This window comes from Penicillium citrinum (assembly GCF_028827155.1).
Source record: "Penicillium citrinum strain IBT 23319 chromosome Unknown utg000003l:1.0-4596430.0:1.0-4598250.0, whole genome shotgun sequence".
NCBI lineage: Eukaryota > Fungi > Ascomycota > Eurotiomycetes > Eurotiales > Aspergillaceae > Penicillium > Penicillium citrinum.
Window position 1 is genome coordinate 3,798,885 of NW_026622688.1, and position 17,822 is coordinate 3,816,706.

Here is a 17,822-nt window from a genome sequence, read left to right on the forward strand (position 1 = left end):
CAGCAATTGTTGCCACATCGTCAGATAGGTCCCACCAGCACATGGCCAGTATGAAAATGCGTGATAAATCCCGTCGTCCATCATTGTACTGGCTTGACATTCATTGACCTTCAGACAAACGTTTGTGCTGGACCTATTGTCCTTCTACCGAGTTTCGTCTACTCCCAATGGCTACCTTCAAAAAGCTGGTTCGATTTGCCGTCGATGATCAGACGCATTACGGTGAATTGATCAACATCGACGGCAACAAATACACGGTGCAACAGTTCGATGGCACTCCTTTCGACAAGTTGCTTTCGACAGACGAGATCCATACCGTGACTAATGTATGTTTTACTGGCCTTGTAACCACCTTCACAAAACTCACAATGGGACAATCAATTAGCTTCTATCACCCGTCCCAAGTACTCCACTGGTTATCTGTATTGGACTCAACTATAATGAACACGCCAAGGAGGCCAGCGTAAGTCCCCTTCCCTTTCAAGAGACATGGATCAAAATCACTGAACCAAAAAACTGTATAGTTAAAGGTCCCAACCTACCCTCCAGTCTTCACCAAGCCCGCCGACGCCCTCGCTGGTCCATTTGAAACCATCCCTATCCATCGTGACGCCCAATCCCACCTTGACTACGAGGGCGAATTGACCGTCGTCATCGGCAAAGATGCGAAAAATGTCTCTACAGAGAACGCTCTCGACTATGTCCTCGGATACACTGCTGGGAATGATCTCTCGGCGCGCAACTTCCAGGTCCCCGAGGCATCGGGGGGTCAATTCTGTTACGCCAAGTCATTCGATCTGTTCGCCCCCATCGGACATGTTCTCGTCAGCACCAAAGAAGTGCAGGATCCGCAACAGCTAAGCCTGATCACTAAAGTGAACGGGCAGGTCAAACAGACTACCAATACCAATGATATGATTTGGGGAGTGCGAGAGATCGTTAGTCATTTGTCCCGCGGGATGACCCTGAGGAAAGGCACTGTGATCATGACTGGTACCCCATCGGGAGTGGGATTCTTCCGGAATGAATTCCTGCAGGATGGAGATGTGGTGGAGGTCGACATTGGTGGTATGACGAAGGTGAAGAACACGATCAAGTATCTGTAGCGGGGCCAGTGGGGATTGAAGTTGTTATCCTGTACTGTATGGGTTTCCAGAATTGAATAAGCCCCGCATTCCTTATAGATCCTCATGCGGGGAAACATACGACATCTAGTACCTATCGATAGTATGAAATAAGGTTACATGCACTTGAAAGAGTCCCTTGCCATATAACGAATCAATGTTGCTCGGTCAATGAGCATTCCCATAATGGTAGCATCAGAAGACTACACCTATGTTGACGAGGCTTTGCCATTTGATTTACTATTACTATCAGTATAGTAGTACAACTTAGTTACGAAAAAACATCTGAGAGCATCAAGCTTTAAGTATTAAATAACATACTGACAAGCCAATGGAATCAGAATAAATCCGGCATATTTTCCACGAATGCTAGCAAGGTACTCGTGAGATTCTGCGACAATTTCCAATGATTGATTTTCCCAAGCAAATCAATCGCCCTGAATAGCGGGCCTGACTCTGGTCTTCCCATTCGAATATTTCCCATGATCTCAGTGAATAATTTTATCTGATTGATCCCGAGGAGCCTCAGCTCGGGGAAATCAAGCTCTTCAGTGCTCCGATCAATCTGAGCATCATCACTCCCGCCAAACTGAGTGAAAGAGGCCCAGGCTAATCCTGCATAATAAAGTGCCATTGGGACGTGAATTGCTGGCTCTACCCCCAGCGCGTGTGTCTGGAATTGTCTCTGGATCAAAGCCGCATGAAGCAGCGTACACTTCGCATTTGTTGATTTAGCCCATGATGTGGCGTACGCACGTTTTTGCCGGGATAACTTCTCGCCTTCTCGGCCACAAGCGCATTCTAGGTCATCGAAGCGTGTGTACAGGTGCATGATGGTTGAATGCCAAAGGATACGGAGACAGAAGGGGTCCGCGGTTGCGCTACTAGACTGACGTGCAGTTTCTTGGGTATGGTTTTGCCGTTGTATGAACCACTGTATGAGCAGTCTCTGATATTTTTCGACTGTTGCTGGGTCCTGCATTCCGGCAGAGCCTCGGTCCTCCAGGACCAAGGAGCCGATGGACTCTAAAATGGCGTACGATTCGAAGTCACTGCCTGGTTTTGTTTCAAGTAATAGGGACATTGGGTCGGTGGAAGGTGGTGAGCGAGGGATGATATTTGATTGCTGTGTGAGAAGGAGCTGCTTTTTCCAAGAAACTGCGTTGGGCGCCGTGAAAACTCCCAGCGGGGATAGTTTCGGGATCTTTCCGATGGCATGTCGCAGGATGGGCTCACGATTGTGCAGCTTAGCCAGTTCCACATCATGGATGTAGATGCCTACAATGATACTAGAAAAGACGTCGTAAGTTTTGTGTTTTATGACGGATTCTTTGGATTATACCGTTTCTTTTCCTCCAATCGAGCCCATGCTTTCCATGATGCCTCCAGTTCCTCACCATTTCTTTCAATATCGACCGGGTTGGTGCGTTCATCGACCATCTGAAACAATTTTGCGCTGCGTGCCCACTTTTACGATCAGTTAGTGACTTCCACAGATTAATGTGGGGGACTCACTGCAATTATACTACCGTGGAACAGATCGATTCCCGTTAGATCTTTGGGTCTCTAATAATATCGGTCAGTGGAGCTACCTTGCGGTAGAGGAGCGTATAACAGATAACCTACCCCGACTAAAAGACCAAATGTTTGGCCTATCACCGAAGCCTGCAATGGATTGATGGCTGAGTCTCCAGTCCCTGCTATATGTGTATCCCACTGAATGGACTGTCAGTAAAGGCCCACTTATTCACCTCATGAGTTTTCCGATCAACATACCGAGGCAAGCACTGACTTCTGCAGCCTTTCAAACATGCTTATGCCGTGAGCCATTGCTCGTGACGACCCCAGAAACAAACTACCAATGGAACAGATCGACAAGAGAACAATGGCACTTTTTTTCGATGGACGAAATGTTGGCACATGAATCAGTGGAAATATGGACTGGAAATGTTTGAAGTATGCTTGAAGGCAAAAGTCCTACCAATACGGCCAGAGATGAGAATTGCGTGATTGTGGACGTAGAGAAATAAACACTTACCAGAAATCCAGTGGATGGCAGAATCCCTGTTTGTATACGTTGTTGAAGGCCCTCGGCTAGCTTTTGCCGGTATGATTCGTCTGCGATCATGTGTATATGACCCTGGTCACGGCCACTGCTGTTGGGGCACCGAAGATCTGGTGTCGTCTGACCAGAGGATAATATGGGCTCGGGGAAGGTATGCCACCGTCTCTGAATTGGCACCTGTACTTCGTTCGAGTTTCGTATGAGATTTGTGGTTTGATTTTCGGTTGTCTCGATTAAGGATTGATTGAGGGCGTCCAGATCAAAATCAGGCCCTGTTAACCACGACATCAAGTCGAGGTCTCCTGGTGCGTCACGTAGTATCTCCCACGGGCTTGCCTCGGAAGGAATAATATCATTCATATCTGTGGAGGACCAATGTGGCATCGCTATGTCACCATGGTGGTTTACGGGTTGATTGCTTTGCTGGACAGTTGACGCTCCAGCAGCCGACCCATCTAATATCGACGCCGTCACGTCGGTTAGAGGATGTTGGTTGGGAGATAAAGGGAGCTCCAACAACATTTGCCCCTCCCGTCCAGGAGCCGATGGGACTGATCCTGCAGCATGAGATGGTTGCATCATGCCGGCCTGATTGTCACTCGTGTCATCGAGCGGTCTCCATCCCACGGTGGACCCAGTGCCCTTACTAGTCTCTTTACTCGTTTGGCCATTCCGGCGATGCGATCTCGCATGGCGCAACAGGGTATCTCTATGAAGAATCAATTAACGGGGCTCTTCATTCTCCCCAGATCACGCCACTCCATATGCATTGCTAACGTACTGTCTCGCATAGAGCTTACCACACACGTCGCAGGTGAACGGGCGTTCCTTCGTGTGAGATCGGATATGCCGGTCCAAGTATTCTGCCTTCTTGAATGCCTGCGAGCAAATTGAACATATTCTTTCGTCTTGAGAGGTCTTGGGCCGGCGCCGCCTCTCACGGGAGACATTGAGCGACATGGTATAGCAGGCGGATGAGGGGCCTATGGAAGAGGAATGATGGATCCCATTCGGCACAGCAGAAATTGCGGGGGATAACCCTAAGACTAAGACCACCTGATAGATCTACAGAAGCCTACTTTCGAGTTAGGACATGTAAGCATTGGTTCCGCACATGATGGCATGAATCTGAAATCTAGAAATGTGGGATCTATCGTGACAAGTTGATATATCTGATGTCACCGATCCATGGTTGGCTTACTGAACGAAACCTTTCGTTTCGTTCAATTTGGAAAGCTTGCCCTCTTAGACTGATGCATGTATGTCCGACTGATGTCTGAATGGGGAATTCGCCGTCCCCACTCCTCTACTTCTACTTCTTAACATCCGAATTATCCGATCAACCCATTCATGGACTCGGAGATGGTGCATAAGTGGCCGCCAAGCTCAACGTCAACAGCTACTTCTTCTGTTACCTGTCACTTTTCTCTGAATCTACTCTATCGCATCTTCACCAGCTGAGACCCCTTCATAATGGCAGGACGCATTGACGTACACCATCATTTCCTCTCTCCCGCTTACTTGCAAGGTACGTTTCCCTAGAACCAAGGAGTATGTAGGAAGATTTAGAAATGCTGATCAGTATGAAAGTCCTCGACAAAGTGGGCGGCGACCCTTCTGGATTCCCCACTCCCGCTTGGTCCATTGATGCCGATCAAAAACTTTGCAATGAATGTGATATCGACACGGCTATCCTTTCTGTGACCGCGCCGGGTCCTGGAATTCTGAAAGGACCCGAGGCCTCGCAGCTTGCGAGAGAATGCAATGTGTATGGCAAATATTTGTGAAACAAGTACTCGAGAAAGTAAGGCTTCTTCGCTGCGTTGCCCGATGTTCTTAATATCGAGCCAGCCTTAGAAGGAAGAGATTCGATATGCTTTTTATGAGTTGCAAGCCGATGGAGTGACCCTTTTCACCCGCTACGGATATGGCAATTATTACCTGGGCCACCCAGACATTCGTCCCATCTGGGAAGAGTTACACCGGCGTTCTGCAGTCGTCTTCATCCGCCCAACCCATGCAGTGGAAACCAACCTCGTCAACAAAATGCTTCCACAGCCTTTCATTGATTATCCGCATGAGACAACGCGTACAGCGGTTGATCTCATCGCCACCGATACCATCCGCAAATATAGCAACTGTAAGGTCATTCTCTCCCACGCTGGAGACACCCTGCGCTACCTTGCCGTGCGTCCTGCAGTCGCTGGGAATGGCTGTGGACTCTGGAAAATACCTATTTTTATTGTCCCCACATACATTCTGTACACCAAGAGTAGAGAGTATAGAACACACCAACATCCCAGATCAGAGGCAGTCAGAGTAACTCGCCTTCCCAGACGCCCCATTGGCTCCCATTGGCTCTGTTTAGGGCTCATTCGCTTATTTAGTAACCTAAGCAGTTCTTTAGGACATTCTCAGCGTCTTCTTTGCTCCAAGGTCCCTGCGTCTCACCAACTCCGCCAGGCCACATGCATATCAGGATCACAAGATGTCTTCTCGAAATACGAGACCGGGTTATAGTGGGCATGCTAGCTTCGGCATTTTTCTGCGTTCTTCGTATAAGTTTGAATACAATATGAATGCCACTCAAGACTGATGCACAGTGTACAAGCACCTTACAAGAAACTAGAATACTAGGTGCAGAATATGTAATGATATGTAGAAGGAAGCCAACAGCGCTGAGTGGGGACTATCAAAATGCTGGATAAGCTTTCCTCTACCAGCGATCGCTAAATATTCCCCGTCTTCTCTCTCTTTTTTTGTAAGGTGCACCTTTTCCAAATACCTTCGACGTGGATCCATTCGAAAATCCAATGAACAACAACAAAAACAGGTGTGGAGTACTTCAAGGTCAGGAATACTCGCGTTCCTTGACAGTCTCCAGACGCCCATCGGGACGTCGTGCATGTACCAAATGCCAGAAAAAGAAGGCCAGATGCGACACTAAGTATCCAAAGTGCTCTCTATGCTCTCTGTGCGAACTGGTGGGACTTGCATCTACAGCGCGAGACGTGGAGCTGGAGGTGATCCCAACCCAAGCCCGGAAAAGTGCTCTAGTACTGTGGAAGCCCCGTCAACGCCATATCTGCAGGTCAGCTTACTAGACGGTATATCTGGAATATCATATAGCCCATATCCTGCTTTACATAGCCCTGATTCCTTGCTATCCTCTGAATCGGAGTCTATGGTGGAAGGACTGGCACCTTGCGTCGATTACTGGTTAACTCAAAATGTTTTCACAGTACCATCCCTTCGCGATACAATTTTGATCACTTCATTGCCAGATAAGGTTTCCGAAATTTGCATTTCAGATTTGTTGGTGAATGAATTGGCAGAGCTCTTCTTTGACATATTGTCCCATTTTTCGCCGCTCAACGTTTCGTGAAACCGTTCTTCATCAAACCAATGTGGTACGATCGCCATTTCATGGGCTATCGGTAACGTCTAGACTAATTCTTAATACGATTTTTGCACTGTCGGCCCGCTTTAGTGAAGCGGCCGTGCTCGCCCATATTGCTCCCCCTTCACGGGGCGATGTGTTTATGCGCGGGCAATAGGACTCTGGGAATTGATCTCCAGAATTTTGCACGAGGAGCCCTCGACGATCCAATGTTTACAAGGCTTTGTTATGCTCTCCTTCAATATGCTGCAACACGATGTACCTGTTCAAACTTGGCTCATGGTTGGGAGGTGCACACGACTTGCTTACGAATTAGACCTGCACAACACGGATGTCGATCTGGCGGTACTTAGAACTGAGAGTATTGTATTGGATATCGATAAGAATGTGAAGAGAGAAGAGAACGACATTTGTGGTGGACAATATGGGAAATGGATACATTTTCGTCCACTACTTCTCTTCGTCCGTATGCGAAAAACAGTTGCCAATTTTGGGTTCTTCTTCCATCGTCTGATCAATGCTGGAAAGGCAGCACCTATTACCTTAGCTACATTGGAAGGCGTCAATAACATGGTGAGAATTATTGGCTCATTGCTCCTGTCACTATCAGGGGAGTAGGTACTCCCCTGGTATCCTTCGCGTTCCTCGGCCCATGCTTTGATGCACCGTGGCAAGCAAGTAGTCACTCGGACAACCAAAATGAAAGAGCATGGTTTTTGATATGTATTGCCGTTCTTCGCACGGCGTGTGAGACTACGCTTTCATCAATAGCTACATTGAAAGGCGCCAATAACATGGAGACGATTATTGGCTCATTGCTCCTATCACTAACGTAATCCATCACCGAGTGAAACGCCTCACCGGGTGAAACGGTCAACGCGCCTTGCACGTGTTTCTTACCACCCACCAACATCAACCACCCACCATGCCACCAATTCGTTCGTTAAAACACCTAGATTCAGAGCACCAAGAAGGCCGTATCCAACTTGCCCTTAATGCCTATAATAAAGGTGAAATCAAAAGTCTCCGCGCTGCTGCCACCGCTTTTAACGTACCGTTAACTACCCTGTTTCGCCGGCATAAGGGCACACCACAACACGCTATTACTTACCCCAATTCATCCAAACTGACCCAATTGGAAAAAGATTCGCTTACTGAATGGATATTATCAATGGATTCATGTGCATTTGTCTCTAAACGTCACATAATAAAACATATAGCCAATTTGCTGTTGGCTCAGCGGGGGAATACTGTATACCAGCAAGTTGGCCAATGCTGGGTAGATCGTTATATTATATGTACACCAACACTTATTTCATATTTATCCCGCCGATATGACTATAAACGGACTAAATGCGAAGATTCGAAGTTTATTTGAAAGTGGTTTGATACAGTTCAACGCACTATTGTTGAACATAGCATTACAGATAATAATATTTGGAATTTTGACGAGACTGGATTTGCAATAGATCTTACAGGCAGATTCTATGTTGTTACATCTTCTAAATTCAAAGAGAGTCAACGAAAAGTTTTGATGTCTGGTAACAGAGAATAGATAACAGCTATTGAATACATCAACTGATCACAAACCTTTCCGCCAACCATTATTCTAAAAGGCAAAACTTTCAACAATATATAGTTTAATAAGATTCCAAAAGATTGGCGATTTGAGGTATTAGATAATGGATAAACAAATGATCAAATTGGACTGAAATAACTTCAAGAAGTGTTTATACCGAAGTCTCGAGATCTTGCCAAAGATTCAAAAATATTGCTGATTCTGGATGGGCATGGGAGTCATTTGACTCCTGAATTTGATCTGATATGTCGGCAAAACAATGTAATAAAGCTTTGTATACCACCGCATTTATTACATCTGTTTCAGTCCCTTGATATTGGCTGTTTTGCTGTTATCAAAAAGGTATATGGTAATCTTGTTCAGTCGAGAATGCGGTACAGCTACAATTATATTGATAAAGCTATTTTTTTAGTTTTATATAAAGAAACCCACTATAAAGTATTTGGCATTGAGTCAACAATAGCTAATAGCTTTACTGGCGCTGGTTTAATACTATTTAACCCCCAGCATGTGCTAGATAAGCTTACCATTCAACTTTATACGCCTATCCCCCTCCGGATAGTAGTGATAGTGATAGCAGCCAATTTATACTATATACACCTAGACATACAAAGGATCTAAAACACCAGGTATCTACTATCAATTTATTATTACAACAGCAGTTGGTAGACTCTTCAGCGCTTGTTATTAATGGTATATACCAAATAACCAAAGGATACGAACAAGTGTTTTACCGGTTGGCCCTTTCAGAGCAGGAAAACAGTTATTTATGTGTTGAAAACGGGCATATTAAAAAGAGACATACTGCCAAGGGTAAGCGGCTTGTTTATAACGGTGCTTTGACTGCTGCTGAAGGCCTACAATTGGCCCAAAATGGAATCCAGGCCAACAACACTGTATCCGCGGAGACCACTGAAGGGGATGAATCGGCCAATCAAAGGCCACGCCAGAGGTGTTTGTTTTGCAGAAAGCCAGGGCACAAATGTAACAGATGCCCTGATATTGTTGTTAATTCAAATAGTCAAGATTAGTGGTGGTGGTTGAATTATATGGCGTTTTACATTAAAAATGGTGGTTGGCCGTTTCACCCGGTGAGGTGTTTCACTCGGTGATGGATTACGTTACCATATACCTTTCATCTCTCACCGAACAAGACGGATATCAACAAGTCTAACTGGCATGAGGACAGTTGGATTATATGCTCCAATATCGCAATCGAGTGGTATGTGCTGTACACCCTTGATCTTGAAATATCTCATATCCGGCAGAATGCTAACTTCACTCAGTTCCCGGACTATAGTGCTCAACAAGCGTTATATCACCGATAAATCTGCCTGTAGTATTATAGGGATTTATCGCGCAGCCAATCTGATACCTTACGGTTTATACCTCTCTGCTCTCCTTTCATCTTCTGTGCTCTTGACGGACCTGGGACAGCCCATGTTTCAGCTGATTAGATGTCATTAAGGAACGACACGGCGACTAAATGTGCGGATACGATACGATCAGTTCTGCGCAGCGTCGCTCGACACTGGAAAATTGGAAAGCTGCTTCTAGGTATCTCTTCGCTTTCCTTTGCCAATTCAAACAAGCCATCCTCCGCTAATGATTTTGAACCGGGTTTTAGATATCCTCGAATATCGCGGAAAGCTAGGTTTCAGTTTAGTACATGAGTCCTGGTTTAAGAGTGGCTCTCTACCGCCATGGACATGTATTATTGACGGACTATAGTGGAAATCATGTTTTCTGAATAAAGAATGAGCACCAATCACGAATGATTAAAGATTCCGATTCTAAGGTTGACCGACCTGTCTAGTCTTGCAAGTAAACGCATAGGGTAAGTTGAAGTCTTGGAACTTTGCTTTTTTGGTACGCCTGTCAGAATCCCTTGGTACGCCAATTATTTTTATTTGGTCACTATGACAATCGCCACGCAACTTGAATTTACCAGAATATGAACTTCCGAAAACTGAGCCGGACTGGAGTTCCGTACCTTTCCTTATGAAACTGTCAATGGCACAATTCGTCCCAGTAATCCGTAAGTTAAAGACGACAGCAGTGCATCATCCTCATCAAAAGCTATGTTCAGATCGAAAAAATTACGCAGGCCCTCTTTTGCTACATCAATGCACATTCAGATTCCTGAATCCCCAGTACTACTAACAGTACTAGCACCAATCGAATATCACAATGTTCCAGCATCAAGCAAATGAGGAAGGCTTCATCAGCATGAGGAACAACCAAGATGTTCGTTTCTGCCTTCCTGGATATGGTCGTCCATTGGATTACGCTCCGACAGAACAGAATATCTATGGAGTGGAGAGTCGAAGTATGTTTCCGACAGCTGGTGACGATCGAGACATTGAAAATGGATATACGGAGTAGGTCCATGCACTCACATCAATGCACAAAGACTGAATCGCACTCAGGTTACCTGTCCAGACTCTCCGCGAGATGGCCATGGTCGTTATCATGGAGGAGATAACTGACATTCCCGAGTGGTGGAAAAAAGTATGTCCCGAAATGATTTCTCTCCATATGATATCGTTCTAATGGAATATTCACCTCTGGCAGGTCTCGGATCCTGCAGTGGCCGCAGAATGGAAGGAAAAGGCCATGAATAGCGGCAAAGATATCACTCAACACATGGCCAATTGGATTGTGGATGAATTGGCATTCAAGGCCATGATATACGAGAGATTTCATTGCGTTGGACTGTACAATGGAGATGTCACCAAGTCTGACACAATTGTACCCAGGTCTCTTGTTGAAGAATTATCCTCCGCAGCCAAAGTTCTGGAGATGGAGCACGAGGGTCTCCAGTTCTACCATCCAGGAAGTTTGAACAAACAGCGCGATCTTCTTGCTATGGCTCTATACCCGCTTATTTATGGTAAAAGCCGCATTCTCCCTGACAAGCTGATCGGCCTAGATGAGGCCCTGCGATATGCTGGCCAGGGCGAGGTGATACCGATCCCAAGTGACAAAGGGGTGACAAGGGAGGACATGGTCTGGCGTGTACGGGCTCGAGCGGACATTTCCGTCAGCCCATACAGCCGATTATTCCAAGCACTCCCGTCAGATTTGCAATTGGACGATGGCGGTCAATGGCATATCACGACTTATATCAATAACTTACACCCTGTCAAGCACCGCAATATATATGGAATCGTTGAAAAGATCTTCAACTGCTTGGTACCACAATTCAACATGACCATTACGCCACTGAGAGACATGCTTCATTCAAGGGCTCGAATTGAATACCATAAGGCAGAGTACCTCCCCGTACCTAAAGAAAAGGTGAGCGAGCAACCACTGATCAAGCCTCGAGAAGCACACAGTGAGTTCGAGGAACGATTCGAGAAATGGAGAATGAACAACTTCACGGCCATTCAACCAGATGCAGGAAAATTCATACCCTGGGCTGTGCCTCGATGTCTTATGTCCAAGCTTCCGGAAGATCTACCTAGCCCCGTTCGCATTGAACAAGGTGTCGATCTGAAGAGAGACTATAAAGAAAGGGGCTTGCAGATTATGGTTCGCTTAATGGGCGTGGATCTCACCCCCGATGACCCGTATTATCAAACAGAATGGCACGTAGAAGGGCAGATGGTGAGTGTCTCGGTCAAAATTGTATATATCGATATTGAGATGATGGAACTAACTTCAAGTGACATTTCCAAAGAATGAACACATCTGCGCTGCAGCCTTTGTCACCTATGAAAGCGAGAATATGGAAGATGCCGATATGGAATTTCGCAATATTGTTGAAGCAGCTTCCCTGGAAGAAGTTGAACATGAGCCAAAAGACTTCATTTGGCTTCAACAAATCTTTGGCCTGGAAAATGATGAACCAGCCATCCAGCGTGCCGGTTCGATCAAATGCCGGGTTGGACGTGCCATCATCTTTCCAAGCACGGTACAACATCGATTCACCAAATTTGAGCTGAAAGATAAATCAAAGCCTGGTAAATCGCGTAGCTTGGCCTTCTACTTGGTTGATCCAAATATTCGGATAATTTCGACTGCCAATATTCCTCCTCAACGATTGGACTGGACCATTGATGCTCCAACTGATGACGGGGATCTTGCGCATTCAATGTCCAAATTGGCACTGGATAATAAGGACAAGAAAGGAAACATGCCGTTGAGCTTGAAAGAAGCGCTTGAACTCAGGGTGGATTGTCTGAATGAGCTTATTGAGTTTGGACGGTACCAGCAAGTTGCGTTTGAGTCTAATGTGTTGATGCTTTAGATGCTCTAGATGCTTTTTTCTTGAATTCAATTTGACTCGTTTTCCAATGTTGATATCGGGTGACTCTCAGTCCTGAATTCTCGAATCTCCGTTTTAAGTAATGCACAACCCTTTCGATGAAGAATGCTCTCACTCGAACACATTTCCTACATTTTTGCTACCGTAAAGCTTTCGGTTGAGATATTCGTCTTCAAATCGCCGCGCTATGCCATTTATCGAAAGAATATACACATATAGAAATACCCAAATGCACCCTCCCTTTTTATCCAGAACACCATCATCATAACTCGGCGGTATCATTGTCTAGCGACCCTTCATCTCGGGGAACTCATCCTCCAGCTTCAACCGGGGAGCAACATTCATACTCATCAGTTCCTGGATAAGGAGCTTGGCAGCATAAGGCATCACCATCTTGACGACAGAACGAGACGACTTGCATCCAGGACACCAGTTCAGGTAGCCCATGAAGCCGCACTTTTCGCAAATGTCTACTTCATGTCGATCAGAAGAAATCATGAGACGCTCCAGCAAGAGCTGGCTTGTTCCATAAGCAATCAAGCAATCACGTTCCATCTCACCGAGACGGAGACCACCGTCACGCGAACGACCCTCGGTAGGCTGGCGGGTCAAAGTGGCGGTTGGACCGCGAGCACGAGAGTGCATCTTATCCTGAACCATGTGCTTGAGTTTCTGGTAGTAAATTGGACCAGTGAAGACGTAGAATGGCAGTGGCTCGCCAGTGATACCAGAAGTGAGCATATCCTTGCCACCATAACTGAAGCCATGATCGATCAAGATCTGCGACATTTCCTCAACAGGGCTGCCACCGAAGCAGGTACCGTAACCATGCTGACCAGACAGAACACCCGCTTTGCCCGAAACCAATTCCAACATCTTACCGACTGTCATTCGGGAGGGGAAACCGTGAGGGTTCATGATGATGTCTGGGTTAATGCCTTGATCAGTGAATGGCATATCGGCCTGGTCAACAATGATACCAGTGACACCCTTCTGACCGTGTCGGGACGAGAACTTGTCACCAACCTCGGGACGACGGGTTTGGCGGGTCAGAATCTTGATAAGTCTTGTCTCGCCTTCTGTAGCAGACAACATCACTTTATCGATATACGCAGGGTCGGGGAGCTTGTAGGCCATTGGTGCAGGGTTGAAAGAAATAGGCTTGCCGGAATCAGAGCCCATAAGACCCATAGTGTGCGCTTGGTCGGGCACCCTTTTGTTAATGTAGACCTCGCCGGATTTGACCTTTTCACCTACTGCAGCCAGACCATCGGAGTCGAGCAAGGCATGTTTGAGAATTGGTGCATCGTTCTCGTACTCTGGCCCAACCAGGTCATCCTTCAATCCGCTGGGGTAACTCTTTAGGTTCGTAACATATTTGCGGAAGACTTGGCAACGCCCAAAGCCACGGTCAACGGATCCCTTGTTCAAAACCAAAGCATCCTCAATATCGTAGCCAGAATAACTCATGACTGCAACGGTGGCATTTTGGCCGGCAGGAAGTTGGTCATATTTGGTCAACTCGATGGTTCGCGACTTGACCATTGGTTTCTGCGGGTACACCATAAGGTAAAGAATGGAATCAATTCGTTGGAATTGGTTCGAAGCAATGGCACCAATGGCTTGTTTACCCATGGCACATTGGTAGGTGTTACGGGGCGATTGATTGTGGTGGGGATAAGGAATGAGACCGGCCACCGCACCAAGCACTGTGAAAGGTTCGATTTCCAGATGCGTGGTCGCCTCGTTGACGTCCTTCTCATAGATAGATATATAGGAATCGTTCTCCTCGTTGACATCGAGATACTCGACAAGTCCTTGGGCAAGGAAATCGTCGAAAGACATGGTGCCATCTCTCAGCTTCTTCAAATGGTGCTGGCGAACCCGTGATTTGCCATCTTCCACGATGATCAACGGTCTGCAAATGCGACCATCGTCTGTAGCGACGTGCACTGATCGCTGGTGGTGGTTGATATAGATGCTAACAAACTCGGAGATACGGCCCATGCGACGAAGCCTGCGGAAGGAGTTAAGGAAGTATTTGGGGCGTCTAGTCATAGCTGTAGGTGTACCGTTGATTGAGATTGTGTAGGTCCCAGGCGCGTAGAGCTCCATTCCACTAACCGTGGCAATATCCTCTGCGCCCAGCATGAAGATCAAATTCCGCACAGGTCCTTCTTCGTCGTTGGTTGTGATGTGAGTCATGAGTGCCAAATTCTTGACCAAACCGCAAGCCTCTCCTTCAGGAGTATCGGCGGGACACAGCATGCCAAACTGGGATGGTTGCAATGCACGCGGTCCACTGACCTTGCGAGTCTTCTCGAACTGACTGCTAATACGAGTCATCATACCAAGGGCAGCGATATAGCTCAGTCTGCTCAACACGTGAGTCACACCAGCACGTTCCATGCGGAAACGCTTCAAGCTCCAGTTTCCAGTCGAGATGGCACGGTTCATGCCTTGGGTGATGTGGTTTCCATGCATACTCATCACACTCCAGGCATCAAATTGCTCTGCGCGGTTTCGCTTGTTGAGAACTTTGTCGATGTTCATCTTGATATCAAAACAAAATTTTTTGAACAGATCTTCGAACAACAAAGCCAAAAGCTGACCAGCTAACTCAAGTCGCTTGTTTCCGAGGTAATCGCGGTCGTCGACCATTGAAGGATCATTCTTAGCCATGAGGACACGGCGGGCCATGTGAGCAACATAGATAGCCTTTGGTCGGAAGTCCATGTTCTTGACTTCAATGTGAGAGATGATCACGGATGCAATGGCTTCCACGGCCTCTTGAACATGGGTCCTGCGATAGGCTCCCTGTTTGCGATTGATTTTGATGCGAGACCCGATCCATTCCAACGCCTGTTGTTGTGTGAAAATGCCCAAGTTGATTGCCTCCTCGAAATTGATGGCAAAATCGTCCTGGTAGACGCTGTCAGAACCAGCAACTAGCTGCAACATCTCCTTGTCTGTATGAATTCCCATGGCCTTGAGTAGAACGACAATTGGGATATCCTCGCTGAGCACGTTGTGCTTCACAACCAGTCGGTCCTTCTTGAGAACAATATAACTCTTCGATTTCCTCTCGTTTGAAGAACTGTGGGAGAAGTAAGTATGATTCCTTGAGCAAAACAACAGCCAGCTAATAACGCACCTTGTAACTGAGGCCTGTACAATTTCTTTCTTGGGGTCGGTTTCCACAATGATACGATTCTTGCTCAATTGCTCTTGGACAAGAATAACTTTTTCCGTTCCATTGACGATGAAATAACCACCGGGATCTAGTGGGCATTCATTGAGAACGGTCATTTGCGCAGGAGTCTTATTTGCCAGTACACATTTTGAGCTGCGAAGCATCACAGGCATTCGGCCAATCGAGACGCCTTTCCGGTGAACTCTTGTGCGACCTCTGAGGTATTCAAAATCGATGAGAATAGGAGCAGCATAGGTCGTATCTCGAAGTCTGCACTCTTGTGGGGTTACATCCGACTCAAATTCAACACCAGCATCTTGCATTTCGTCCGCGCGGCGGGGCGAACCAACGTAGATGTTTGTGAACTTAATATAGAAATTATGGTCGACATCACTGCGAATTATAGCACTCGATTCGACAATCTTCTTCAGTTGCACCTCGACAAAGTAATTGTATGAGTCGATATGTTGCTTGACCAATCCCTTGACCTTCAAGAATGCGGGCAGCAAGTTCCACTTATCCTTTGCCGTGTCAATCGGATCAGTAAGCGACTTGTTGTAGTAAAAAGGCTCGAGGAGCGCATCAAACGGGTCTCTCTCCTTGTAATCAGATTTGACTGGCTGCTCAGCCGCTCCATTGGACTCTGCTGGGCGATGGGACTCTTTAGCAAACGAAGGGCGCTTTCTTTTTGAAGCATCAGCGGCTGATGCATTTGCAGTCTACTCAAGCAAGATATAAAAGATTAGTCACGGTATTGAGAAACTCATATCGGGTCAAAAAAAGTTTTGTTACCTCCGACGGACGCCGGCCGTGGCTGGTCGCAGAAGCCTGCGACTTCTTGCGGGGCGGCATGATAGCTAAGACAACTGAACTTGCAAGAGACGATCTACGCGATCTCAAGCCACACAGGTGTCAAGATATCAAGCAGTATGGGTGCACGTCCGCCAGTGTCATGCAGCGTGGAGGGGAAGCGATCTTGTCTCAAGAAATTTGGCTTATCTCATCACCAGCTATCCATATCGGGTTAGCGTACATGCCTCAGGCATAAATGTTCTTCTCGCGCTAATCAATGGTAATCGGCCATTCGAATAAAAAATTTGGCCTCTTTTAAAGCTGTAGTAGAGTAAAGTGACGAAATATGTTTTCTCAGCGCGCCCGATAAGGCAATGAGTCTCTTCTTTTGCAAAAAAAACCCAATCCATCCATGTGATGGAGCGAGCTGCATGTCCATTATAAAATCTTCGATATTGTATCCATATACAGTAAGGTTACTGTAGGAACTAAATACCATGATCTTACATACAATTCAAGATCATGAGTACCTAGCTGGCGTCTACCTAGATGCCAGCTAGGTACTCTCTAGCAGGTACTGTTACTGGGATTAGGTGATCTCGAGACCAATCACGAACTGCAATCATCAATTCACGGTCGTCAAGTACGTATACTATACAGTCTGTACTAGTCAGATCATCGTGTACCACTCACTGTTGAATGGGCAAGAATCAGGCGCAAAAACCCCACCGACATCGGGATAACAATTGGAGTTGGGTTTTCCTAATATCAGCCCAAGAAAGATCATGGTCTCTTTAGGGTTATATCCAGCCCTGGAGTCAACAACAGTCAATCTGTACTAGGGTATCGATTCAGAGTGGGTCCCTGGGAGCCATCGTACATGCGTTTTCTTAGGACGTTTTTTGATGTCTGCACGGACGACCAGTTTAGAAGCCTGCACAGTCTTGCATGATCTACCTGGTCATGGCTTGGTGGGGAGTCGAGGAAAAGCTACACCACCCACGATACCTTTTCTAGCTAGACTGGTTCAAGGGTGGAGGTTAGCGAGCACGGTGATAGATCGCAGAATCAAGAGTGGCAATTATTCCATCCTTGCTGTTTCTGATTATGGCCCCTGAGGCCACCTGACGGAAATGCCAGTGGGATTCATATTGAGCCTAGGAAGAAGGAAAGTCATTAGAATCTGGGTTGCACATTCTGATTCGTCCTATATCACATATCGTGCATTCAACATTCTTTCCCATTTTTATACATTCATGTCTTGGGTTGAATGATGAAGAAGTCGGTGATGCCCGTGGCGATAAAATGGCTTGACCGCAACTCCTGGTAATTTAGTAAATTGCCACATCGGGGTTGGAAGGTTGGATTTTACGAATCACGGAATAGTACTCTGTTC

General features: G+C 46.5%; 6 protein-coding genes across 6 annotated transcripts; 4 read left to right on the plus strand and 2 right to left on the minus strand.

Annotated features, from left to right (window-relative positions):
• Positions 1-167: 167 nt before the first annotated feature.
• On the plus strand, positions 168-1,106 carry N7469_004660 (fumarylacetoacetate hydrolase family protein; the record flags this gene model as incomplete). Its single annotated transcript, XM_056643580.1, has 3 exons — positions 168-326; positions 386-463; positions 525-1,106. The coding sequence occupies 3 exons, from the start codon at positions 168-170 to the stop codon at positions 1,104-1,106; spliced, it is 819 nt and encodes a 272-aa protein (XP_056502992.1).
• Positions 1,107-1,461: 355 nt separating this feature from the next.
• N7469_004661 (uncharacterized protein) lies at positions 1,462-4,149 on the minus strand (the record flags this gene model as incomplete). The annotated part of the gene is made up of 6 exons (XM_056643581.1): positions 1,462-2,413; positions 2,467-2,591; positions 2,751-2,840; positions 2,901-3,065; positions 3,163-3,898; positions 3,971-4,149. The coding sequence occupies 6 exons, from the start codon at positions 4,147-4,149 to the stop codon at positions 1,462-1,464; spliced, it is 2,247 nt and encodes a 748-aa protein (XP_056502993.1).
• Positions 4,150-4,662: 513 nt separating this feature from the next.
• N7469_004662 (amidohydrolase family protein) lies at positions 4,663-5,709 on the plus strand (the record flags this gene model as incomplete). The annotated part of the gene is made up of 3 exons (XM_056643582.1): positions 4,663-4,717; positions 4,780-4,955; positions 5,047-5,709. The coding sequence occupies 3 exons, from the start codon at positions 4,663-4,665 to the stop codon at positions 5,707-5,709; spliced, it is 894 nt and encodes a 297-aa protein (XP_056502994.1).
• A 1,123-nt stretch (positions 5,710-6,832) lies between these two features.
• On the plus strand, positions 6,833-7,207 carry N7469_004663 (uncharacterized protein; the record flags this gene model as incomplete). Its single annotated transcript, XM_056643583.1, has 1 exon — positions 6,833-7,207. One exon carries the CDS (start codon positions 6,833-6,835, stop codon positions 7,205-7,207), a length of 375 nt encoding a protein of 124 aa, XP_056502995.1.
• A 3,151-nt stretch (positions 7,208-10,358) lies between these two features.
• On the plus strand, positions 10,359-12,423 carry N7469_004664 (DUF4246 domain-containing protein; the record flags this gene model as incomplete). The annotated part of the gene is made up of 4 exons (XM_056643584.1): positions 10,359-10,549; positions 10,598-10,679; positions 10,743-11,780; positions 11,854-12,423. 4 exons carry the CDS (start codon positions 10,359-10,361, stop codon positions 12,421-12,423), a joined length of 1,881 nt encoding a protein of 626 aa, XP_056502996.1.
• A 303-nt stretch (positions 12,424-12,726) lies between these two features.
• On the minus strand, positions 12,727-16,486 carry N7469_004665 (DNA-directed RNA polymerase III core subunit RET1; the record flags this gene model as incomplete). The annotated part of the gene is made up of 3 exons (XM_056643585.1): positions 12,727-15,538; positions 15,596-16,353; positions 16,427-16,486. 3 exons carry the CDS (start codon positions 16,484-16,486, stop codon positions 12,727-12,729), a joined length of 3,630 nt encoding a protein of 1,209 aa, XP_056502997.1.
• Positions 16,487-17,822: the final 1,336 nt, after the last annotated feature.